The sequence below is a fragment of the Sturnus vulgaris genome (assembly GCF_052056855.1).
Source record: "Sturnus vulgaris isolate bStuVul1 chromosome 33 unlocalized genomic scaffold, bStuVul1.hap1 SUPER_33_unloc_1, whole genome shotgun sequence".
Classification (NCBI taxonomy): domain Eukaryota; kingdom Metazoa; phylum Chordata; class Aves; order Passeriformes; family Sturnidae; genus Sturnus; species Sturnus vulgaris.
In genome coordinates, this window is record NW_028275901.1 from 57,927 (window position 1) to 83,455 (window position 25,529).

A 25,529-nucleotide genomic window follows, 5' to 3' on the forward strand; every position below is an offset into this window, starting at 1 on the left:
TTGGGAAAAGCTCAAATCCCTGGAAAATCCCCAAGATCCAGGGAGGAATTTTGGGATAAATTTTGAATCCAAAGGGGAAAATTCCTGAATTTCCACATCACAGCCTCGGTTCTTTGGGAATTTGGGAATTCCTGGGGTTGGGATCCTGAAATTTTTTTTTTTTTTTTTTTTTGGGAAGAGAGGTTGGAAGCAGGAATCTCATCCAGGGAATTCCAGGAATTCTGGGAGAGGAGGAAAAAAACTCAAAAGCTCCAAAAGGGGAAAAAAAAAAAAAAAACAAAAACAAAAAACCGGGATCAAGGCCCTGGAATTGTCCCCAAATCTCCAGGAATTGTCCCAAAATCTCCTGGAATTTTCCTAAAATTTCCTGGAATTGCCCCAAAATCTCCTGGAATTGTCCCCAAAATCTCTGGAATTTTCCTGAAATCTCCTGGAATTGTCCCCAAATGTGGCCATTCTGTACTGGGATAATGGGAATAACTGGGGGAGTTTTTTGGGATCCAAATCCCATTTTTTTAGGATCCAAGCTCCTTTTTTTTGAGGATCCAAATCACTTTTTTTTGGGGGATCCAAAGTCCATTTTTTTGGGATGCAAATCCCAATTTTTTGGGGATCCAAATCCCATTTTCCCCGGGCTCCAAGGTCCCTCTTCTTGGGATTCAAAATCCCGTTTTTTGGGATCCAAATCCCATTTTTTCCCAGGATTCAAAGTCCATTTTTTGGGATCCAAATCCCGTTTTTTGGGATCCAAATCCCATTTTTTCCCAGGATTCAAAGTCCATTTTTTGGGATCCAAATCCCGTTTTTTGGGATCCAAATCCCATTTTTTCCCAGGATCCAAAGTCCATTTTTCCTTTTTTTTTTGGCTCAAAGTACCTTCTTTTCCCTGGATTCCAGCTCCATCTTCCTCCATTCCAATCCTGTTTTTTCCTGGGATCCAAAGGTGTTTTTTTTCCCAGGATTTGGGGTCTCTTCTTGGCATCCAAAATCCCTTTTTTTTTGGTTTTTTTTTGTTTTTTTTTTCCTGGACCTCAGGCCCATCTTCTCGGCATCCAAAATCCGGTTTTTTTGGGATCCAAATCCCATTTTTCCCAGGATCCAAAGTCCATTTTCTGGGATACAAATCCCATTATTTGGGATCCAAAATCCCATTTTTTCCCTGGACTCAACGTCCTTTTTTTTTTTTTTCCCTGGGATCCAAATCCCATTTTCCCCAAGGCTCCAAAGTCCCTCTTCTTGGGATCCAAATTCCCATTTTTTGGGAATCAAATCCCATTTTTCCCCAGGATCCAAAGTCCATTTTTTGGGATCCAAATTCCCATTTTTTTTCCCAGGGATCCAAGGTCCCTTTTCCCCAGGATTTGGGGTTTCTTCCCAGGATCCAAAATCCCATTTTCTGGGAATCAAATCCCATTTTTCCCAGGATCCAAAGTCCATTTTTTGGGAATCAAATCCCATTTTCCCCAGGATCCAAAATCCATTTTTTGGGATCCAAATCCTTTTTTTCTCCCGGGCTCCAAAGTCCCTCTTCTTGACATCCAAAATCCTTTTTTTTTTGGTTTTTTTTTGGGATCCAAATCCCATTTTTTGGGGATCCAAAGTCCCTCCTTTTCCCAGGACTCCAGGTCCATCTTCCTGGGATTCAAATCCCATTTTTTGGGATCCAAATTCCCATTTTTCCCAGGATCCAAAGTCCTTTTTTTGGGATTCAAATCCCATTTTTTTTTTTCCCTGGACTCAACGTCCTTTTTCCCCCGGGATCCAAAGTCCCTCTTCTTGGAATCCAAAATTCCTTTTTTTGGGATCCAAAATCCCATTTTTTTTCCCAGGATCCAAAGTCCATTTTCTGGGATCCAAATTCCCATTTTTTGGGATCCAAATCCCATTTTTTTCCCAGGGATCCAAGGTCCCTTTCCCCAGGATTTGGGGTCTCTTCCTGGAATCCAAAGTCCATTTTTTGGGAATCAAATCCCATTTTTTCCCAGGATCCAAAGTCCATTTTTTGGGATCCAAATCCTTTTTTTTTTTTTTTTTCCTGGGATCCAAACTCCCTCTTCTTGAGATCCAAAATCCTTTTTTTGGGGTCCAAAGTCCCTCCTTTTCCCAGGACTCCGGGTCCATCTTCCCAGGATCCAAATTCCCATTTCTTGGGATCCAAATTCCCATTTTTGGGGATCCAAATCCCATTTTTTCCCAGGATCCAAAGTCCATTTTCTGGGATCCAAATCCCATTTTTTTCCCAGGATCCAAAGTCCATTTTTTGGGATCCAAATTCCCATTTTTTGGGATCAAAATCCCATTTTTTTCCCAGGACACAAAGTCCATTTTCTGGGATCCAAATCCCATTTTTTTTGTAATCCAAATTCCCATTTTTTTTTTTTTTTTTTTTGGGAATCCCAATCCCATTTTTCCCAGCCCCCAGCAGGCAGAGTCACCGTTTGATTTTTGGGTTTTTTTCCCACTTTTTTCCCTTTTTTTTGTTTTTTTTTCCCATTTTTCCAACTTTTTCCCATCCTGGCTCCATCCCAAAAACCCCCTGGGGGAGGGGAGGGGGTGGGGAAGGAATTTTTGGGATTTTTTTTTTTTTTTTTGGGATCCTGGAGCTTCTCCCTGGAATCGTCTCCGCTCCTCCTGCCGTGCCCTGGAACCTTCCGGAAAAATCCCGGAATTCCAACCCCAACATTCCCAAAAAAAAAACCCCCAAAAAATTGGGATTTTTGGGACATTTTGTTGGGGGTGGGAATTCTCACCTGGGAGGGGCTGGAGCCGCCCAAAAATTCCAGGAAATTCCCAAAATTCCCAAAAAAATTTTCCTGAACGGGAACCTCGGCTCCAGGGAAGGATTTTTTTGGGGGAAAATTCTGGGATTTGAAGGAAAAAATTCCTTTAAAAAAAATAAAAAAAATCCAAGCCAAGAGCAACAGAAATGACCAGAAAAAGGAAAAAAAAAAATAAAAAAAAATAAGGATTGGGTGAAAAAAAATGAGGAAAATTCAGGAATTTTTTGGGATTTGGATGCTGGAATGGAAAAGGGAAGGAAAATTGGGAAGGAATTAACAAAAAAAAAAAAAAAGCAAAAAGCACTGGAAAAAAAATGAGTTAAAAAAAAATAAAACCAAGATTGGAAGTGAAAAATAGAAAAAAAAAAAAAAAAAGGGAAAATTCGGGATTTTGTGGGAATTTTTGGGGGAAAAATGAGGGATTTCCCAGGAATTCTAGAAGAAATAAAAAACTTCAGGATTTGAAGTAAAAAAAAAAAAAAAAAAAAAAACAGGGAAAAAATGGGGAAAATTCCAGGATTTTTTTAGTGGGGGGGGGGGGGATTTTGGTCTGGGGATGCTGGAATGCAAAAGAAAAAGAGAAAATTCCCAAAACCCAGCAGGAAAAACAAAAAAAAAAAACAAAAATTGGGCAAAAAAAAAACAGAAAAAAAGGGGGGAAGCCACGGATTTTGTGGGGATTTTTGGGGAATTTTGTGTGGATTTTGTGTGAATTTTTGGGGAATTTTGTGAAGCATTTTTGGGAAATTTTGGGGGGATTTTGTGGGAATTTTGGGGGTATTTTTGAGGAATTCTGTGTCAATTTTTGTGGGATTTTGTGTGATTTTTTGGGGAATGTTATGCGAATTTTTTTGGGAATTTTGTGGGGATTTTTGGGGAATTTTGTGGGAAATTTTGTGAGGATTTTTGAGAAATTTTGTGGGGATTTTTGGGGAATTGTGTGAATTTTGGGGGAATTTTTGGAGAACTTTTGAGAAATTCTGTGTGAATTTTTGTGAAAATTTTGATGAATTTTTGTGGAATTTTGGTGAATTTTTGTGGAATTTTTGTGGAATTTTTGTGGAATTTTTGTGGAATTTGTGGTGAACTTTTGGTGAATTTTTGTAGAATTTTTGGCGAATTTTTGTGGAATTCTGTGTGAATTTTTGAGAAATTTGTGTGAATTTTTGTGGATTTTTTGGCGAATTTTTGTGGAATTTTTTGTGGAATTTTTGTGGAATTTTTGGTGAATTTTTGAGGAATTTTTGGTGAATTTTTGTGAAATTTTTGAGGAATGTTTGTGGAATTTTTGGTGAACTTTTGGTGAATTTTTGTGGAATTTGTCGTGAACCTTTGGTGAATTTTTGTAGAATTTTTGTGGAATTCTGTGTGAATTTTTGAGAAATTTGTGTGAATTTTTGGTGAATTTTTTTGAAATTTTTGAGGAATTTTTGAGGAATTTTTGAGGAATTTCGTGTGAATTTTTGTGGAATTTTTGTGGAATTTTTTGTGGAATTTTTTGTGGAATTTTTGAGGAATTTTTGTGGAATTTCGTGTGAATTTTTGTGGAATTTTTGGTGAATTTTTGAGGAATTTTTGTGGAATTTTTGTGGAATTTTTGGTGAACTGTTGTGGAATTTTTGGTGAAGTGTTGTGGAATTTTTGGTGAATTTTTGGTGAAGTGTTGTGGCATTTTTTGTGAATTTTTGTGGAATTTTTGTGGAATTTTTTGTGGAATTTTTGGTGAACTGTTGTGGAATTGTTGAGGAATTTTTGGTGAATTTTTGGTGAATTTTTGAGGAATTGTTGTGGAATTTTTTGTGGAATTGTTGTGGAATTTTTGGTGAAGTGTTGTGGAATTTTTGTGGAATTGTTGTGGAATTGTTGGTGAATTTTTGGTGAAGTGTTGGTGAATTTTTGGTGAACTGTTGAGGAATTTTTGGTGAAGTGTTGTGGAATTGTTGTGGAATTTTTTGTGGAATTGTTGTGGAATTTTTGGTGACGTGTTGTGAATTTTTGGAGAGGGTCCCAGTGAGGTTGGGAATCGCCAGGGGAAGGAATTCCCTGTTTTCCAGGGGTACCTGCAGGTATTTTTCCAGCATTTTCACGATGTGTTTGTTGTTCAGGACGCTCTTGGCCACGTGCAGGCTCGTCTTCTTAAACTGCTCTGCTGCCAGCTGGAAAATGGGGAAAATCCTGGAATTCTGGGAATTCCTGAAAGGTTTCGGGGGCTGGAAATGGGGAAAATCCTGGAATTCTGGGAATTCCTGGGGGTCTGGGGGGCTGGAAAAGGGAGAAAGAAATCCTGGAATTCTGGGAATTCCTGAAAGGTTTGGGGGGCTGGAAAAGGGGGAAAGAAATCCTGGAATTCTGGGAATTCCTGGGGGGCTGGAAATGGGGAAATTCTGGAATTCTGGGGTGCCTGGGGGGCTGGAAAAAGGGAAAATTCTGGAGTTCTGGGAATTCCTGGGGGTTTGGGATGGGGAAATGGGGAAAATTCTGGAATTCCCAAAGGATTTAGGGGATTGGGAATGGGGAAAATGGGGAAAAATCCTGGAATTCTGGGAATTCCTGAAAGGTTTGGGGGGCTGGAAAATGGGGAAAAATCCTGGAATTCTGGGAATTCCTGAAAGGTTTGGGGGGCTGGAAAATGGGGAAAGAAATCCTGGAATTCTGGGAATTCCTGGGGGTCTGGGGGGCTGGAAAAGGGGGAAAGAAATCCTGGAATTCTGGGAATTCCTGGGGGTCTGGGGGGCTGGAAAAGGGGGAAAGAAATCCTGGAATTCTGGGAATTCCTGAGGGGTTTGGGGGGCTGGAAAATGGGGAAAGAAATCCTGGAATTCTGGGAATTCCTGAAAGGTTGGGGGGGCTGGAAAATGGGGAAAGAAATCCTGGAATTCTGGGAATTCCTGAGGGGCTGGAAAAGGGGAAAATCCTGGAATTCTGGGAATTCCTGAAAGGTTTGGGGGGCTGGAAAAGGGGAAAATCCTGGAATTCTGGGAATTCCTGAAGGGTTTGGGGGGCTGGAAAATGGGGGAAAGAAATCCTGGAATTCTGGGAATTCCTGAAAGGTTTGGGGGCTGGAAAAGGGGGAAAGAAATCCTGGAATTCTGGGAATTCCTGAAAGGTTTGGGGGGCTGGAAAAGGGGGAAAGAAATCCTGGAATTCTGGGAAATCCTGGGGGGCTGGGATGGGGAAATTCCTGGAATTCTGGGAATTCCTGGGTGGTTTGGGATGGGGAAATGGGGAAAATCCTGGAATTCTGGGAATTCCTGAGAGGTCTGGGGGGTCTGGGAATGGGGAAAATGGGGAAAAAAAATCCCAGAATTCCAAAGGGATCAAGGGGGAAATTGAGGGAAAATCTTGGATAACTCTGGGAATTCTGCTGGATCCAGGGACAAATCTGGGATAAATCCTGGGATGAGGGAGGGGAACAGGGGGAGGAATGTGGGAATTCCCAAGGGATCTGGAGGAAATGACTGGAAAATCAGGGATAGCTCTGGGAATTCTGGTGGATTCCATAAGAAAATCTGGGATAAATGCTGGGAATTCTGCTGGATCCAGGGGCAAATCTGGGATAAATCCTGAGAATTCCTGGTGGATTCCATAAGAAAATCTGGGCTAACTCTGGGAATTCCAGGGTCAAATCTGTGCTGAGTCCTGGGATCAGGGAAGGGAAAAGGGGGAGGAATGTGGGAATTCCCAAGGGATCTGGGAGGAAAATGGCTGGAAAATCAGGGCTAACTCTGGGAATTCTGGTGGATTCTGTGGGAATTCCTGGTGGATTCCACAGGAAATGTGGGATTAATCCTCGGAATTCCTGGTGGATTCCATAGGAAATCAGGGCTGAGTCTGGGAATTCCAGGCTGGAATCTGTGATAAATCCTGGGATCAGGGAAGGGAAAAGGGGGAGGAATGTGGGAATTCCCAAGGGATCTGGGGGGGAATGGATGGAAAATCAGGAATAAATGCTGGGAATTCCTGGTGAATTCCATAAGAAAATCAGGGATAAATGTGGGAATTCCTGGTGGATTCTGTGGGAATTCCTGGTGGATTCCATAGGAAATCAGGGCTGAGTCTGGGAATTCCAGGCTGGAATCTGTGCTGAGTCCTGGGATCAGGGAGGGGAAAAGGGGGAGGAATGTGGGAATTCCCAAGGGATCTGGGGGAGAAAATGGCTGGAAAATCAGGGATAACTCTGGGAATTCCAGGCTGGAATCTGTGCCGAATGCTGTGCTGGGGGCAGGGAAAGGGGGAGCAGGGAGGGGATTTTGGGGGTGCCGGGGTGGCCCCGGGGCCAGCACTGACCCTGCGGCTCCGGTTGTGCTCAGGTGAGCGCAGGTGACGCTGCAGGAGCGGCCCCTGGGCCGGGATCAGCATGTCACACGCCAGGCAGTGCGCCGCCTCGATCCGCTTGAAAAAGTGCTCCTGGCCGATCCCTGGGGCATGGAAAAATCCATGGAATTCCGGGAATTCCCAGAGAATTCCATGGGTGGGGAGAGGAGCAGTTCCCACCCCGAAATTCCTGGGTTTTGGGGATTAAATTTGTCAATTTTCAACCCCAAAAAAGCGATTATTGGCCTCGATCCGCTTGGAAAAGTGTCCCTGGCCGATCCCTGGGACATGGAAAATTCCATGGAATTCCGGGAATTCCCAGAGAATTCCATGGGTTGGGAGAGGAGCTGCTCCCACCCTGAAATTCCCAAATAATTCCCAATTAATTCCCAAATAATTCCCAATTAATTCCCAATTAATCCCCAAATAATTCCTAAATAATTCCCAATTAATCCCCAAACAATTCCCAAACAATTCCCAATTAATTCCCAATTAAATACCAATTAATTCCCAATTAATCCCCGATTAATTCCCGATTAATCCCCGATTAATTCCCGATTAAATCCCAATTAATTCCCGATTAATTCCCAGATAATTCCCAAACAATTCCCAAAAAATTCCCCAAAAATTCCCAATTAATCCACAATCAATGCCCAATTAATTCCCAGATAATCCCCAATTAATTCCCAAATAATCCCCAAATAATTCCTAAATAAGTCCCGATTAATTCCCAATTAAATCCCAATTAATGGCCGATTAATTCCCAGATAATTCCCAATTAATCCCCAATTAATTCCCAAACAATTCCCAATTAATTCCCAATTAAATCCCAATTAATTCCCGATTAATCCCCAATTAATCCCCAATTAATTCCCGATTAATTCCCAAACAATTCCCAAACAATTCCCAATTAAATCCCAATTAATTCCCAAACAATTCCCAATTAAATCCCAATTAATTCCCAAACAATTCCCAATTAAATCCCAATTAATTCCCGATTAATCCCCAATTAATTCCCAAATAATTCCCAATTAAATCCCAAATAATTCCCGATTAATTCCCAATTAATCCCCAATTAATTCCCGATTAATCCCCAATTAATCCCCAATTAATCCCCGATTAATGCCCAATTAAATCCCGATTAATCCCCAATTAAATCCCCAATTAAATCCCAATCAGTGCCCACCCTTGAAGGGGTCTGGTCTCTGTTTGGGGCCCTCCTTGTCCGAGAGCTCCTGGCGGCGCCGCTCGATTTTCCTGTTCCTGTTCACGATGTACTCCTGGAAAAATCCCCAAAAATCGGGAATAATGGGGGGAAACCCGGGAAAAACCAACCCCAAAAAATCCCAAACCATTCCCAAAAAATCCCCCTCCAAGTCCCAGATAACCCACGGGGAAAAATCCCAAAGGAATCCTGAAAAAAATCGGGAAAACACCGCGAAAAATGAGGAATAAACGGTGAAAAAATCCGAATTTTCGCTTAAAAACTCAAAAAAAAAAAAGTGAAAAAATCAGGAAAAAATTGTAAAAAAATTCCCAGAAATCCTAAATTTTCATCTGGGAGTAATTCCATAGAAATCCTAAAAAATAATGGGGAAAAAACCTGCGAAAATGTGAAATAAATGGCGAAAAATCGGAATTTTCGCCTAAAAACTCCCCAAAAAAAAAGGGGAAAAAATCAGGAAAAAATGGCAAAAAAATCCCAGAAATCCCAAATTTACAAGTGGAAAAAAATCCACGGAAATCTTGAAAAAGAACGGGGGGAAAAAAGCCGCGAAAAGGCGAAATAAATGGCGAAAAATCGGAATTTTCGCTTAAAAATTCCCCAAAAAAATCCCAAAAAATTCCCAAAAAATTCCCAAAAATTCCCAAAAAATTCCCACTGTTCCCCCGTGGTCAGAATTGCACAGGGAGGGGTTTTGGGGTGGCACCTGCAGGAACTGCACGGTCCTGTCGGGCAGTTTGGTGCCGATGGAGCGCAGCGTGTCCCGGTGGGGGGTGGGGAAAATCCCCCCAAAAAATCCCCCAAAAATCCCTAAAAAAGTCCCTAAAAAATCCCAAATAATTCCCCAAAAAATCCCCTGAAAGTCCCAGATTTCCAACTCAATAAAATCCCCGAAGAAAACAACGCCCGGGAAGACGACGTGAGAAAACCGCGACAAACGCGAAATAAACGGTGAAAAATCGGAATTTTCGCCTGAAAATTCCTAAAAAAAGGGGGAAAAAAATCAGGAAAAAATGGCAAAAAAAATCCCAGAAATCCCAAATTTACAACTGGAAAAAAATCCACGGAAATCTTGAAAAAGAACGGGGGGAAAAAAGCCGCGAAAACGCGAAATAAATGGCGAAAAAATCGGAATTTTCGCTTAAAAATTCCCCCAAAAAATCCCAAAAATTCCCCAAAAATTCCCAATGTTCCCCCGTGGTCAGAATTGCACAGGGAGGGGTTTTGGGGTGTCACCTGCAGGAACTGCACGGTCCTGTCGGGCAGTTTGGTGCCGATGTAGCGCAGCGTGTCCCGGTGGAATTTGCTCTGCAGGTGCCTCTGGATCTCCTCCTCCTCCAGGCTCCGGAATTTGCACACGGAGCAGGCAAACTGGATCCTGGAAAAACACAAAAATCCGGAAATGTCACCCAGAGTGGGGGGAAATAGGGAAAAACGGGGGGGATTTAAAAAAAAAAAAAATGGGGGAAAAAAAAGGTGGAAATGGGTGGGAAATGAGAAAAAAAAAAATTTCAGGAATGGGAAAAATTTTCTCAGAGAAATGGCCTGAAATGGATGAGGATTTATAAAAATATAAAGTTCAAAAAATGTGAGGAAATGTTCTGAAAATGACCCAAGAATGTGAAATAAAACTAAAAAAAAAAAAAAGTTCAAAAGCGAAATCGCAAAAAAAAAGCGTCCAGGAATGGAAAAAAAACTGAAAAAAAAAAGTTTAAAAGTGAAAAAAAAACCCTCCAAAAATATAAACCAAAAAATGGAAAAGCTTAAAAAATAAAAAAGTTTAAAAATAGAACAAAAAACTTCCAAAAAAGCCCAAAAATGCAAAACAAAAAACCTCAAAAAAAAAATCCCTGAAATTTCCCTGAAATTCCCCCAAATTCTCAGAAATTCTCCAAAATTCCGGGAATTTCCTGAAATTCTCCAGAATTCCCACGAGTTCACAGAGATTTCCAAAAATTTCCCAGAAAAAATTCCAGAAACTCCCAGGAGTTCCCCAAAAATTCCCCAAAATTTCCCCAAAAATCCCCCAAAAATTCTCGAAAATCCCCTGAAAATTCTCTGAAAATTCCCTAAAAATTTCCCAGAAATTCCCCCAAAAATTCCCTGAAATTCTCAAAAATTCCCCAAAAATTCCCAGAAATTCCCCCCCAAATTCCCTGAAATTCTCAAAAATTCCCCAAAAATTCCCTGAAAATTCCCAAAATTCCCCCAAAATTCCCAGAAATTCCCCAAAGATTCCCTGAAATTCCCCAAAAATTCGCTCAAAATTCCCAAAAAATCCCTGAAAATTCCCCCAAAATTTCCCAACAAATCCCCTGAAAATTCCCCAAAAATCCTCAAAAATCCCCAGAAAATTCTTTAAAAATTCCCTAAAAATTCCCCAAAAATTTCCTGAAATTCCCCAAAAATCCCCAGAAAATTCTTCAAAAATTCCCAAAAAATTCCCTGAAAATTCCCAGAAATTCCCAAAAATTCCCCAAAAATCCCCAGAAAATTCTTTGAAAAATCTTTAAAAATTCCCTCAAAATTCCCAAAAAATCCCTGAAAATTCCCCAAAAATTCTCAAAAATCCCCAGAAAATTCTTCAAAAATTCCCTAAAAATTCCAAAAAAAATCCCAGAAATTCCCCCCAAAATTCCCTGAAATTCTCAAAATTCCCCAAAAATTCCCTCAAAATTCCCAAAAAATCCCTGAAAATTCCCCCAAAATTTCCCAACAAATCCCCTGAAAATTCCCCAAAAATCCTCAAAAATCCCCAGAAAATTCTTTAAAAATTCCCTAAAAATTCCCCAAAAATTCCCCGAAATTCCCCAAAAATTCTCAAAAATCCCCAGAAAATTCCCCAAAAATTCCCTGAAATTCCCCCAAAATTTCCAGAAAATTCCCAAAATTTCCCCAAAAATCCCCAGAAAATTCTTCAAAAATTCCCCAAAAATTCCCTGCAAATTCTTCAAAAATTCCCCAAAAATTCCCCAAAAATTCCCCAAAAATTCTCAAAAATCCCCTGAAAATTCTTCAAAAATTCCCCAAAAATTCCCAGAAATTCCCCAAAAATTCCCCCAAAATACCCTGAAATTCTCAAAAATTCCCCAAAAATTCCCTGAAAATTCCCAAAATTCCCCCAAAATTCCCAGAAATTCCCCAAAGATTCCCTGAAATTCCCCAAAAATTCCCTCAAAATTCCCAAAAAATCCCTGAAAATTCCCCCAAAATTTCCCAACAAATCCCCTGAAAATTCCCCAAAAATCCTCAAAAATCCCCAGAAAATTCTTTAAAAATTCCCTAAAAATTCCCCAAAAATTCCCTGAAATTCCCCAAAAATCCCCAGAAAATTCTTCAAAAATTCCCAAAAAATTCCCTGAAAATTCCCAGAAATTCCCAAAAATTCCCCAAAAATCCCCAGAAAATTCTTTGAAAAATCTTTAAAAATTCCCTCAAAATTCCCAAAAAATCCCTGAAAATTCCCCAAAAATTCTCAAAAATCCCCAGAAAATTCTTCAAAAATTCCCTAAAAATTCCAAAAAAAATCCCAGAAATTCCCCCCAAAATTCCCTGAAATTCTCAAAATTCCCCAAAAATTCCCTCAAAATTCCCAAAAAATCCCTGAAAATTCCCCCAAAATTTCCCAACAAATCCCCTGAAAATTCCCCAAAAATCCTCAAAAATCCCCAGAAAATTCTTTGAAAAATCTTTAAAAATTCCCTAAAAATTCCTCAAAAATTCCCCAAAATTCCCCAAAAATTCTCAAAAATCCCCTGAAAATTCTTCCAAAATTCCCCGAAAATTCCCCAAAAATTCCCAGAAATTCCCCCAAAATTCCCAAAATTCCCCCAAATCCCCAGAAATTTCCCCTTTCCCCACCTGTCCATGGCCCTGTCTCTCATTCGATCTCTCCTTCGCTGCTTCTCCCGTTTTTTCTTCACCTCCTCGTCCTCATCCTCGGATCCTGAGGGGAAAAATTTGGGAATTTTCATCCCCCCCAAAACCATAAAAAACCCCAAAACTTCCCCAGATCCCAAATCCCTGAGATTCCCTGATTTTTTCCCTGATTTTTTCCTTGATTTTCCTGTTTTTTTCCGGTTTTTTTCCTATTTTTCCCAAATTTTTAACCTATTTTTTCCCAATATTTCCTTCCTTTTTTTTCCATTTTTTTTCCCCCAAGATTTTCCCATTTTTCCTCCTTTTTTTCCCATTTCTTCACATTTTTCCCCCCATTCTCTTGGTTTTCCTTTCTTTTTCCCACTTTTTCCCATTTTCCCCCAATTTTCCCATTTCTCCCAATTTTTCCATTTCTTCCCGTTTTTTCTTTTTTTTTTTTTTCCCTGATTTTTTCCCATGTTTTCCCCCCAAATTTTCCCATTTTTTTCCCTGTTTTTTTCCCAAATCTGCTTCCCAGAAATCCTCTGGGATCCATTCCCAAAAATTTCCTTGGAAATTTTTTGTAAAAAAACCCCAAAATTCCTTCAAAAAAACTCCCAAAATCTCCTCACAAATCCTCAGGAAAAACCCACAAAAAAAAAAAAAAAAAGGAAAAATTCCCAAATTTTGCCCTGATTTTGGGGTGGGAAACTCCAGCTTGGAATTTTTGGGAATTCCCACCCCAAATTCCCCAAAATCCACCCCAAAACCTGAGAAAAACTTTTGGATTTTCTGGAAAATCCCAAAATTCTGGGAAATTTCCTCTCCAAACAGCACCAAAATCCTGGGAATTCTCCTGGAAAACGAAATCTGGGATCTCCTGGAAAAAATAAAAAAAAAAAAAGAAATATTGGTGTCAATTTTTCTTGGAATTTCCTGTGGGATAAACAGAATTTTGGGAATTTTCACCTCCTTTTTATGGATATTCCCCCCCCCAAAAAAAAATTTTGATTTTCCATGGAATTTCTAAGCCTGGAAAATGCCCTGAGGGATTTGGGAATTCCAGCCCTGCCCTGCTTTGCCCAAAATTTTGGAATTATTCCCAAAAATTCCCCAAAAATCCCAATAATCCCCCCCAAAATCCTTGCAAAATTCTCAAAATTCCCAAATTTCTGATCCCACATAAGAAAAAAAAATTCCAAAATTTGGGATCCAGCCCCTCCAGGAATTAAATCTGGCTCCAAATTCCCGATTTTTCCCATTCCCAATTTTTTTTTAATTTTTTTGAGATGCTCCTGGCAGGGAATTCCAAAGGAGGGGGAAATTCCATAAAATTTGGGGGTTTTTGGGATATTCCAAGCCAGGAAATTCCACAGAATTTGCTGCAGGGCTCCAAAATTCCCGGATTTTCCCAGATTTTGGGGAATTCCTGGAATACTTACACCTCTGTCTGCCTCATCCAAGGATTTCTCTTCTCCTTCTCCTTCATCTCCTGCAGGAAAAAAAAAAAAAAGGAAAATTTAATGGGAAAAAAAACCCAGGAATTGGGGAAAAAAAAAAAAAAAGGGTGGGGAATTCCAGGAAAAAAATGGAAATTCCTGGGGAAAAAAGTGAAAATTTGGGAAAAAAAGGTGGAAATTTGGGAAAAATGCTGGAAATTTGGGAAAAAAAGGTGGAAATTTGGGAAAAATGCTGGAAATTTGAGAAAAAAAGGTGGAAATTTGGGAAAAATGCTGGAAATTTGGGAAAAATGCTGGAAATTTGGGAAAAATGCTGGAAATTTGGGAAAAATGCTGGGGTCACTGCAGGGGTTTGGGGTCATTTTGGGGTCGTTTCAGGGGATTTTGGGGCCATTTTGGGGGAATTTGGGGAGGAAATTTGGAGCCATTTCGAGGGGGATTTTTAGGGGGAATTTAAAGGAATTTGGGGGGAGAGTTTGGAGGCTCTTTGGGGTCATTTGTGGGGATTTTGGGGTCATTTTGGGGGGGATTTGGGATGAAATTTGGGTCCATTTTGAGGAAGATTTTGGGACCATTTTGGGGAGGATTTCGGGACCATTTTGAGACCATTTTGGGCCCCTTTTGAGGAAGATTTTGGGACCATTTTGAAGAAGATTTTGGGTCATTTAGGTCCATTTTGGGACTATTTTGGGACCATTTTGGGACCATTTTGAGGAGGATTTTGGGAGTACTTTGGCTCCATTTTGAGTAAGATTTTGGGGCCATTTTGGGACTATTTTGGGACCATTTTGAAGAAGATTTTGGGTCCATTTTGGGACCATTTTGGGTCATTTTTGGGACCATTTTGAGGATGATTTTGGGTCCATTTTCGGTCACTTTTGGGACCATTTTGGGTCTATTTTGGGTCCATTTTGAGGATGATTTTGGGTCCATTTTGGGACCATTTTGGGTCATTTCTGGGACCATTTTGAGGATGATTTTGGGTCCATTTTGGGGACGATTTTGGATCCATTTTGGGTCCATTTTGAGGAGGATTTTGGGTCCATTTTGGGGATGATTTTGGGACCATTTTGGGTCAATTTTGAGGATGATTTTGGATCCATTTTGGGGATGATTTTGGGACCATTTTGGGTCAATTTTGAGGATGATTTTGGGTCCATTTTGGGGACGATTTTGGATCCATTTTGGGTCCATTTTGAGAAGGATTTTGGGTCAATTTTGGGGATGATTTTGTGACCATTTTGGGTCATTTTTGGCTCCATTTTGTGACCATTTGGGGTCCATTTTGGGGATGATTTTGTGACCACTTTGGGTCATTTTTGGCTCCATTTTGTGACCATTTGGGGTCCATTCAGTGGCACTCTCCCAGCAGAGCTCCTCACCGTGCTCGGAGTCGCGGTCGTTGCCGTCGCTGTCGCTCCGGGGGTTTTTGGGGTCCTCGTTGTTGCCGGTGTCGTTGCCGTCGTTGTTGCCATCGTTGTTGCCGTCGTTGCCGTCGTCGTTGTCGTCGTTGCCGTCGTCGTTGCCGTCGGTGCCGTCCCCGCTCCGGCTCCGTTTCCGTTTCCGGGCCCCCTCGGGCTCCCAGCGCCCCCCGGAGCGAGCGCGGAACCCGCGGCGCCGAGCCTGCAACGGCCGCCATGATGGGCAGGGAACGAGGGAGAACGGGGTCAGAAAACGGGGGGGATGGCATCGGGAAATGGGGTCAGCAAAGGGGGGATGGCATCGGGAAATGGGGTCAGAAAACGGGGGGATGGCATCGGGAAATGGGGTCAGCAAAGGGGGGATGGCATCGGGAAATGGGGTCAGCAAAGGGGGGGATTCCATTGGGAAATGGGGTCAGCAAAATGGGGGGATTCCATTGGGAATGAGGGAGAACGGGGTCAGAAAATGGGGGGGATTCCATTGGAATGAGGGGAGAACGGGGTCAGCAAAGGGGGGATGGCATCGGGAAATGGGGTCAGCAAAGGGGGGGATTTCATTGGGAAATGGGGTCAGCAAAGGGGGGATGGCATCGGGAAATGGGGTCAGCAAAGGGGGGATGGCATCGGGAATGAGGGGAGAACGGGGTCAGAAAATGGGGGGGATGGCATCGGGAATGAGGGGAGAATGGGGTCAGCAAAGGGGGGGATTGCATTGGGAATGAGGGGAGAATGGGGTCAGCAAAGGGGGGATTCCATTGGGAATGAGGGAGAACGGGGTCAGCAAAGGGGGGATGGCATCGGGAAATGGGGTCAGCAAAGGGGGGGATTTCATTGGGAAATGGGGTCAGAAAATGGGGGGGATGGCATCGGGAATGAGGGGAGAACGGGGTCAGGAAAGGGGGGATGGCATTGGGAAATGGGGACAATGGGGTCAGCAAAGGGGGGAATTTCATTGGGAAATGGGGACAATGGGGTCAGGAAAGGCAGAGATTCCATTGGGAATTGGGAAAATCGGAGTCAGCAAAGGGGGGGAATGAACCAAGGGTGGGATTCTATCAGGAATTTGGGAAAATTGGGATGAGCAAAGGCCGGGATTCCATTGGGAATTTGGGAAAATTGGGATCAGCAAAGGGTGGGATTGCATTGGGAGTGAATGAGGGAAAAATGGGATTGAGCAAAGGCTGGGATTTCACTGGGAATGGGGGAAAATGGGATCAGCAAAGGCAGAGATTCCATTGGGAATGAATGAGGGAAAAACGGGGTCAGCAAAGGGTGGGAATGAACCAAGGGTGGGATTCTATCAGGAATTTGGGAAAATTGGGATGAGCAAAGGCTGGGAATCCATCGGGGGGGGCAGGAGATGGGGGGTGAATTCCCAAGGAAAGGAGGGATTTTGGTAAAAGGGGGGGGATTTGGGGAAAAAAGCAGGGAAAAGGGGAAAGAAGCAGGAAAAAGCAAGAAAAAACAGGAAAAGTGGGTAAAAAGCAAGGAAAAAGTGGAGGGAAAGCAGGAAAAAAGGGAAAAAATAAGGAAAATGAGCAAAAGCAGGGGAAAGTGTGGAAAAGTAGAAAAAAAAAGACAAGAGGGATAAAATGGGAAAAAAGTGGGAAGAAGTAGGGAAAAAATGGGAAAACAGTGGGATAACTGGGAGAAAAGTGGGAAAAAGGTGAGGGAAAGGGGAGGAAAAAGGGAAAAAAGTGGGAAAACTGGGAAATGGTGGGAAAAAGCAGGAAAGAAATGGGAGAAAAGGGAAAAACGGGAAAAATAGGAGAAAGTGGGATAAAAGGAGGAAAGTGGGAAAAAGCAGGAAAAAGTGGATAAAAAAATGAGAAAAAAAATGGGGAAGAGTAGTGGGGAAAAGCAGGAAAAAGTTGGGATGAAGAAGAAAAAAACGTGGGAAACAGTGGGGAAAAAACTGGGAAACACTGGATAAAACAGGGGAAAAACTGAGGAAAGGTGGGAAAAGAGTGGGAAAAGCAGGAAAAAAGCAGAAAAAAGTGGGAAAAGCAGGAAAGAAGCAGGAATGAAGCAGGAATGAAGCAGGGAATCGCCGGGACTCACCATGTGCAGGCCGCCGTTCCAGGGCAGGGCTCCCATCCTGTCCCTCCTCCTCATCCCGTAGGGACCGCGGCCCATCCCCGCCATTGCCGGCATTCCCAGCATGCCCAGATCGCCGGGATAATCGCCGGGATAATCGGGATAATCGCCGTAATCAGCGGGATAATCGCCGTAGTCATAGTCGGGGTAGTCGGGGTAGTCGGGATAATCGGGATAATCGGGATATTCCGGCCCCAGCGCTTGGGAGAAGAGCGAGGGCAGCCCCCGAGCCGCCCGCGTTGCCGCCGCGTTGCCCGCGAATTGCAGCTCGTTCCAACGGGAGCCGGCCGGGAACGCTTCCGGGAGGCGGCGCCGGAAGTGACGGCGGCCGGAAGCGACGGCGGGAGCGGCGCCGGAAGCGGCGCGCAGGAGCGCCAGGGAGCCGCGGGTCCGGGCGGGGTCGCGGGCAGCGAAGGGAAGGTTCCGGTCGCGGTCGCGGTCCCGCTCCGGGGCGGAGTCGCCCGAGGCGAAGGCGGCGCGGAACGGATCCCGGCACGAGCGGGAGTCCAGGGACGAGAAGGAGTCGAAACGGAAAGAGCTGGGAAAGGATAAAAACGGGATTAAAATGGGAATAAAACGGGAATAAAATGGGAATGGAAACGGGAATAAAATGGGAATGGAAACGGGAATGGAAATGGGATCGGGGCCGGGGAAAAATGGGAATGAAGAAAGGGATTAAGGGTGGGAATGAGGGATTGAAAATCAAGATTAGGGCTGGGAAAAGGGGCCTGGAAAAATCTGGGGACAAAACCATCGAAACCATTCCAGAATTCCAAAAATTAATGGGGAAAATGCCGGAATTTCGGGACAAAACCCCCAAAGCACTGCAGAATTCCACAGATTAATGAGAAAAACACCGGAATTTTGGGAAAAAAACCCCCCAAAACCCACCAAAAAAACGACTGGAATTTCAGGACAAGACCCCAAACCCGCTGCAGAATTCCACAAATTAATGGGAAAAACGCCGGAATTCTGGGACAAGACCCCAAACCCGCTGCAGAATTCCAGAAAATAATGGGAAAAACGCCGGAATTCCGGGACTAAACCCCCAAACCCCTGCAGAATTCCATGGGTTTCCCGTTCCAGGAGCAATCTGGGATGCCCCGGGCCGGAATTCCCACCTGTCCTGCTCCTGGCGGCCGTCCCCCGCCGTGCCCTCCTTGGCCAGCAGGTCCAGGCGCTGGTTGATCTTGGCAATGATGGAGTCGGAGCCGCCCTCGGATCCCAATCCCGGTGCCGATCCCGAGGCGAAGGTGGATCCCGAGGATCCCAAGGCCAGCGAGGATCCCGAGCCCGCGGCGAAGGCGGATCCCGATCCGAAGGAGGATCCCGCTCCGTAACCGGAGCCCGACCCCGCCCCGTAACCGGAGCCCGACCCGAAGGCGGCGCCGGAACCCGACGAGCCCAAGGCCAGGGCGGATCCCGCCGACCCGAAGGCGGCTCCGGAGCCCGAGCCGAAGGAGGATCCCGCAGAGCCGAAGGTTCCCGAAGAGCCGAAGGTGGATCCCGAAGAGCCGAAGGTGGATCCCGAAGAGCCGAAGGTGGATCCCGAAGAGCCGAAGGTGGATCCCGAGGAGCCGAAGGCCGCTCCCGATCCCAGGGATCCCTCGCTGGATCCCAGCCCCAGCTCCGAGGCCTTGGGAGCCTCCCAGGAGCCGCCCGGGGCCGCCCCTCCCCCGTAGCCGTAGGAGGCTCCCGGCGGCGTCGGCGCCGAGCTGGGCGGGGTGTAGAACTCATAGCCCTCGTAGCCTGGCGGTGGAAGGGTTAATTAGTCATTAATCGATTGATTAGGGGGTAATTAAAAGGGGGAATGAAGAATTAGAGGGGTGGGATCCCAGCAGGAAAAGCCATGTGGGGGGTGTAGAACTCATAGCCCTCGTAGCCTGGCGGTGGAAGGGTTAATTAGTCATTAATCGATTGATTAGGGGGTAATTAAAAGGGGGAATGAAGAATTAGAGGGGTGGGATCCCAGCAGGAAAAGCCCCGGGATCATACCAAGGGAATTTGGGGGGTGTAGAACTCATAGCCCTCGTAGCCTGGCGGTGGAAGGGTTAATTAGTCATTAATCGATTGATTAGGGGGTAATTAAAAGGGGGAATGAAGAATTAGAGGGGTGGGATCCCAGCAGGAAAAGCCCCGGGATCATACCAAGGGAATTTGGGGGGTGTAGAACTCATAGCCCTCGTAGCCTGGCGGTGGAAGGGTTAATTAGTCATTAATCGATTGATTAGGGGGTAATTAAAAGGGGGAATGAAGAATTAGAGGGTGGGATCCCAGCAGGAAAAGCCATGTGGGGGGTGTAGAACTCACAGCCCTCGTAGCCTGGGGATGGAGGGGTTAATTAGTCATTAATCGATTAATTAGGGGGTAATTAGGGAGGGGAATGAAGCATTAGAGGGGTGGGATCCCAGCAGAAAAAGCCCCGGGATCATTCCAAGGGAATGTGGGGGTGTAGAACTCATAGCCCTCGTAGCCTGGAGATTAATTGGTTAATTGGTCATTAATAAATTAATTAGGAGCTCATTAAGAAATGAAGAATTAGAGGGAGGGATCCCAGCAGGAAAAGCCCCGGGATCATTCCAAGGGAATCTGAGGGCTCTGGGAATTTTGGCTCTGGATTCAGAGCCTTTGTAGCCTGGGGGTTAATTGGATAATTTGTTAATTAGGGGGTAATTGAAAATGGAAATGAAGAGTTAGAGGGGTGGGATCCCCGTAGGAAAGGCTATGGAATAAAGGGAGAAAAAAAAAGGGAAAAGGAGGGAAAAAAGAAGTGAAAAATGGGGAGAAAAAGGAAAAAAGGGGAAAAGGGAGGAAGGGGGGAAAAGGGGGAAAAGAAGGGAAAAAATAGGAAAAAGGGAATGAAAAAAGAGGAGGAAAGCAGGAAAAATGAATTTAAAAGGGGGAAAAAGAAAAAAGGGAGAAAAGAGGAAAAAAGAGGGAAAAGGGAAGGGAAAATGGGAAAAAGGAGGGAAAAAAGTGGGAAAAATAGGGAAAAAGTGGGAAAAGGGAGGGGAAAAAGGGGGGGAAGAGGAAAAAAGTGGGAAAAATGGAAAAAGTGGGAAAAGGAAAGGGGAAAAGGGGGAAAAAAGTGGGAAAAATAGGAATGAAGTGGGAAAAACAGGGAAAAAGTGGGAAAAGGAAGGGGGAAAAGGGGGAAAAATAGGGAAAAAAGTGGGAAAAACAGGGAAAAAAGTGGGAAAAGAGAGGGGAAAAAGGGGGGAAAAGAGGGAAAAGGGAGGGAAATGAGGGGAAAAGCAGGAGAAGAGGCAGAATTCAGGAATTGGGGAAGAATCTCAAAGGGTCCCAGGGGTCCCCAGACCCACCTTGCCAGCCGGTCGCGTTCGTGGCGTAGGAACCTGGGGAGAAAAACCAGGAAAAAAGGGAATTTCTCACGGGAAAATGCAACATTTGGGGGAGCTGGGGGGATTGGAATTGAAAAGAAGGGAAATAAGGAAAAAAATTGGGGGAGTGGGGAGATTTTGGGAGTTGGTGCTGGGGTGGGGAGGATAAAGGGGATGGGGAAAATGGGGGGAAAAAGGAGGAAAAAAAGGAGAGAAAAAGGAGACAAAAAGAAGAAAAAAGGAAGAAGAAAGGAGAAAAAGGGGAGGAAAAAAGGAGGAAAAAGAGAGAAAAAGGGGAGGAAAAAGGAGAAAAAAGAAAAAAAGGAGCAAAGAAGGAGAAAAGAAGGAGAAAAAAAAGAAAAAACGAGAAAAGAAGGAGAAAAGAAGGAGGAAAAAGGAGAAAAGAAAGAAAAAAGGAGAAGAAATGGGGGAAAGAAAAAAATGGGAAAAAGCAAAATGAGAGAAAAATGGGGAAAGGGAGGGAAAAAGGGAGAAAAATGGAGGAAAAGGAGAAAAATGGGAGAAAAGGAAGAAATAGGGAAAAAGAGAAAGATGGGAAAAGAGAAAAAAGGGGGAAAAATGAAAAGAAATGGGGAAAGAAAAAAATGGGAAAAAGAGGAAAAGGGAGAAAAATGAGAGAAAAATGAGGAAAGGGAGGGAAAAAGGGAGAAAAATGGAGGAAAAAGAGAAAAAATGGAGAGAAAAGAAGAAATGGGGGAAAAGAAAAATAGGAAAAGAGGGAAAAAAGGAAAAGGGAGAAAAATGAGAGGAAAATGGGGAAAGGGAGGGAAAAAGGGGGAAAAAGAAAGGGAAAAGAAAAATGGGGGAAGTGAGAAAAAAGGGGGAAGAGAAAGGAAAATGGAAGGAAAGGGGAAAAAAATAGAAAGAAAAAAAGAGGAGGGAAGAGAAAAAAAGGAAAATATGGAGAAAAAGGAGGGAAAGGGAGAAAAAAAGGGAAATTGAGGAAGAAGGGAAGGAAAAAGGGGAGAAAAAAGAGGAAAATGGGGAAAAGGGAAATAAATGGGGGGAAAAAAGGGGGAAAAATGAGGGAAGGAAAAAAGGTGGAAAAAAGGAAGAAAATATGAAAAAGGGGAAGGAAAAAGGGGGAAAATGGAGAAAAAAGAGGGGAAAAAAGGGAAAAAAAAAAGGGGGATAAAAGGGAAAAAAAAGGGGAAAAAAAGGGGGGGCGGGAAGAAGGAGAAAAGAAAAAAGGGAAGGAAAATGGGGGGAAAAAAGGAAAAATTGAGGAAAAATGTGGGAAAACTCACCCTGGGTGCTGGTGGCCCCAGTGCTCCAGGTGCCATATCCTGGGGAAAAAAGGGGAAAAGGTGAGGGAGAAAATTCCCAATATTCCCAAAAATCCCAAAAGGGAGCCTGGAAAAGAAGCCAAGGCTGGGATAAATAATCACAAAAAAAACCCAAGAATTTTGTGTTTTCCATCACAATTCCCAGCTGGAGCTGTTTTGAAGGGAAATTTGGGGATGTTTTCAGGAAATTGGAGTTGCTTGTCCTGAATTTCTCTGTTTTCCAATGAATTTTCTCCTTTTTTTTTTGAGGATAAAATTCCTTCTTTTACATCCTTGGCTGTTTCAGATCTCATTATCCTGTTGGTTTTTTTTTTTTCCCCAAAAAATTGGGATAAAAACTCAGGTTTCCAATGGGAATTAAGGATTAATTCCACAATGAAATATTCCATGAATATTTCCATGTGGAAAAACTCTTGGGATTAATCCTGGTCTGTTTCTTGGGATAAAATCCACGGAATTGACCAAAAAACAGGAAAAAAAAAAACATTGGGAACGGAGCAAAAGTGAATTTTATGGAGATGAGTGTGGAAATCTCTGATTTTTATGGAATTTTTTTCCCAAGGAGAAGAGTTTTGTTCTCTGGGATAATTAATTCTGGGAATTCAATTCATTCATCACAAAATTTGAGGCTCCAAAGCCACGGAATTGGGAATTTTTGGGGTTGGTTTTCCAGGTTTTTATCCCTTTGAACAATTCAAAACATCCAGGGATTGTCAGAATTCCAAAATCCAGGAAAAATCCGGGATCAAATCCCTCAAAAGTTGATTTATTCCAGTCCAACCCAGGTGTTCATTTCATTAATCCACAGAAATCCTGGCTGCCAGAATTTTTCCGAGTTTTTCATCCAGAAAAAAAAAAAAACAGGATTTGGAGAGGTTGATTTATTCCTGATTTCATTTTCCACTTTTATTTTCCCACCTCAATTTTTATTCCTTCCCCCCCCAAAAAATCCCGTTTAAAACCATTAAAAAAAAATAGTTTAAAACCAGGATGGAGGAAATTCCAGATCCCAAATTCCCACTAAAACAGGAAGGAATTCCAGGTGGGAATTAAGTGATAAATCCCATTGGTGCCCTCAAATCCAGGGAAGGAAGGAAAAATTATCCTGGTGGGATTTTTGGGTCCTTAAATTGAAGGAAAATTCATTTTCCGGGGATTTTTGGAGCTCCTGAAAGCGGATTTAAAGGAAGGAATGGATGGAGGGCTCTGGATGGGAACAGAATCCAGAATTTTGGGAATTTTTCTTCTCTGCCATCCCAAAAAACTCCAGTGAGGGGCTTTGATACAGCTGGAAAAGCTTGGATTGAGGGAATTCCTTCATTCCTGAGGGGATCCCAGAGAAATTTCAGGGGAATCCTGAGGAGATCCCAGGGAAATTCCACGGGGAATCCTGAGGGAATCCAGGGGAATTTCCAGGGGAAAATCCTGAGGGGATCCAGGAAGAATCCTGAGGGAATCCAGGGGAATTTCCAGGGCAAATCCTGAGGGAATCCAGGGGAATTTCCAGAGGAAATCCTGAGGGAAGCCAGGGGAATTTCCAGAGGAACTCCTGAGGGAATCCAGGGGAATTTCCAGGGCAAATCCAGGAAGGAATTCGAGGGGAGATCCAGAGGGCGATCCAAGGGGGCTGCTGAGTTGGGCACTCCAAGGGGATCCCCCTGAAGAGGGCACAGGAGCCCCGGGAAGGGGACACGGGACCCCCAAGGAAAGGACAAGAGACCCCCCCCCGGGTGTCGCCACGGCTGGGACGGGACAGGACGAGGGAAACTGAGGCACAGGTAACGGGGGCGGGGCCGCGGCCGCCATTTTGTGTCGTCTTCAGAAATGGGCCCGGCGCCATTTCCGCCCCCCCGGGGCACGACCCGTCCCTCAGCCCCCAACAGCCAATCAGCGCCGCCCTAGCGGTGACTGACGTGGCTCTCAGCCAATCAGCGGCGCCACCGCCTCACGGCGGGGCGGGCGCTGCGCTTCCCGCTGCGGCGGAGTCTCCCCCCCTCCGCCACCCGCCGGTAACGGAGCCGGTGCTGAGGAAACGACGGGAAGGAGCCGCCGCCACCCCGGGGGAGCGTCAGTACCGCGGGGCCTCCCTGGCCAGCACCTACCGCCGTATCCCGGCTCCATCGCCGCCACCTCCGCCCGGCGCTGCCGCTGCCGCCGCTTCACCGCCCGCCTCAGCCGGCCGCGCACGCGCACCACCGCCCGCCTCCCAATAGGCCCCGCCTCCGACGCGTCTGATTGGTTGATCTCCCCAGAGCGAGCAGCTCCCATTGGTCAGTCTGGCTCCCGCCTACGATCTGATTGGTGGAAGTGCTTCCTCCCTGAGGGCACGGCCTGTCAATCACGGGCGTTCTGGCTTCTGATTGGACGGTGGCGCGGGGCGCGCCCCTTGCCGGCGGTGAGGGGAAGGAGGGGCCGCCATGGAGTCCCCGGGGCCGGGAGCGGAGCGGGCACGAACCGAACCCGAAATGGCCCCGAAGCGACCCCAAAGCGGTCCCGGAATGGCCTCGAATGGCTCCGGAGCGGCCCCTCACAGTGACAATGTCCCCAGTGCCTCACAGTGAGTGACCCCAAGCCCTCAGTGACAGCGTCCCCAAATCCTCTCAAAAGTGTCCCCAAATATTCTCAAAGTGTCCCCAAATCCCCTCAGGGTCCTCAAATCCCCTCAAAGTGTCCCTAAATCCTCTCAGGATCCCCAAATCCCCTCACAATGTCCCCAAATCCCCTCAGGGTCCTCAAATCCCCTCACGGTGTCCACAAATCCCCTCAGGGTCCCCAAATCCCCTCAAAGTGTCCCCAAATCCCCTCACCGTGTTCCTAAATCTCCTCAGTGTCCCCAAATCCCCTCAAAGTGTCTGCAAATTCCCTCACAGCGTCCCCAAATTCCCTCAGAGTCCCCTAATCCTGTCACAGGGTCCTCAAATCCCTTTTCCCACCCCCTTTTTCCATCTTTTTTCCTCCCGTTTCCCCTCTTTTTCCTTTTTTCCCCACTTTTTTCATTTTTCCCATTTCTTTTTTGTCTCTTTCCCCTTATTTTTTCCATCCCATTTCCATTTTTTCCCCCGTCCCTTCTTCCATCTCTTTTCCATCATTGTTCCATTTTTTTCCATCCCTTTTCCATTCCTGGGTGGAATTTCCCCATTACTGAAGGAATCTCCCCATCCCTGTCAAGAATTTTCCCATTCCTGGCAAAAATTTCCCCATTCCAGAAGGAATTTCTCCCATTTCCTGAAGGAATTTTCCCATTCCTGAAGGAATTTTCCCATTCCTGAAGGAATTTCTCCATTCCTGGCAGGAATTCTCCCATTCCTGGCAGGAATTCTCCCATTCCAGAAGGAATTTTCCTATTCCTGGCAGGAATTTCCCCATTCCTGAAGGAATTTCCCCATTCCTGGCAGGAATTCTCCCATTCCAGGCAGGAATTTTCCCATTCCTGGCAGGAATTTCCCCATTCTAGAAGGAATTTCTCCATTCCTGAAGGAATTTCCCCATTCCTGGCAGGAATTCTCCCATTCCAGAAGGAATTTTCCCATTCCTGGCAGGAATTTCCCAATTTCAGAAAGAATTTCCCCATTCCTGGCAGGAGTTTCCCCATTCCGGGCAGGAATTCTCCCATTCCAGGCAGGAATTTTCCCATTCCTGGCAGGAATTCTCTCATTCCTGAAGGAATTTCCCCATTCCTGGCAGGAATTTTCCCATTCCTGGCAGGAATTCTCCCATTCCTGAAGG

General features: G+C 44.7%; 1 protein-coding gene across 3 annotated transcripts; it reads right to left on the reverse strand.

Annotated features, from left to right (window-relative positions):
• Positions 1 to 2,442: 2,442 nt before the first annotated feature.
• LOC106863989 (uncharacterized) lies at positions 2,443 to 24,019 on the reverse strand. Of its 3 annotated transcripts, XM_088157429.1 has the most exons (12): positions 23,906 to 24,000; positions 21,765 to 21,803; positions 20,479 to 20,511; positions 18,277 to 18,904; positions 17,120 to 17,693; positions 15,020 to 15,260; positions 13,622 to 13,669; positions 12,181 to 12,265; positions 9,556 to 9,697; positions 8,281 to 8,374; positions 7,068 to 7,198; positions 2,443 to 4,936 (listed from the first exon to the last, which is right to left on the reverse strand). In XM_088157429.1, exons 1-12 carry the CDS (start codon positions 23,922 to 23,924, stop codon positions 3,305 to 3,307), a joined length of 3,666 nt encoding a protein of 1,221 aa, XP_088013555.1. In that variant the 5' UTR covers positions 23,925 to 24,000; the 3' UTR covers positions 2,443 to 3,304. The 3 variants fall into 3 exon arrangements, with proteins under 3 accessions (XP_088013555.1, XP_088013556.1, XP_088013557.1); XM_088157430.1 differs by lacking the exon at positions 20,479 to 20,511 and having other exon boundaries at positions 23,906 to 23,993; XM_088157431.1 differs by lacking the exons at positions 2,443 to 4,936; positions 7,068 to 7,198; positions 8,281 to 8,374; ... (2 more) ...; positions 13,622 to 13,669; positions 15,020 to 15,260 and adding an exon at positions 15,916 to 16,391 and having other exon boundaries at positions 23,906 to 24,019.
• Positions 24,020 to 25,529: the final 1,510 nt, after the last annotated feature.

Excerpts from the sequence above, each read along its gene's own strand:
- LOC106863989 (XM_088157429.1), bottom strand. Across the intron at positions 13,670-15,019 it reads CGACCGCGACTCCGAGCACG|GAGATGAAGGAGAAGGAGAA; the intron begins GTGAGGAGCTCT and ends TTTTTCCTGCAG. Across the intron at positions 8,375-9,555 it reads GGACCGTGCAGTTCCTGCAG|GAGTACATCGTGAACAGGAA; the intron begins GTGACACCCCAA and ends GGATTTTTCCAG.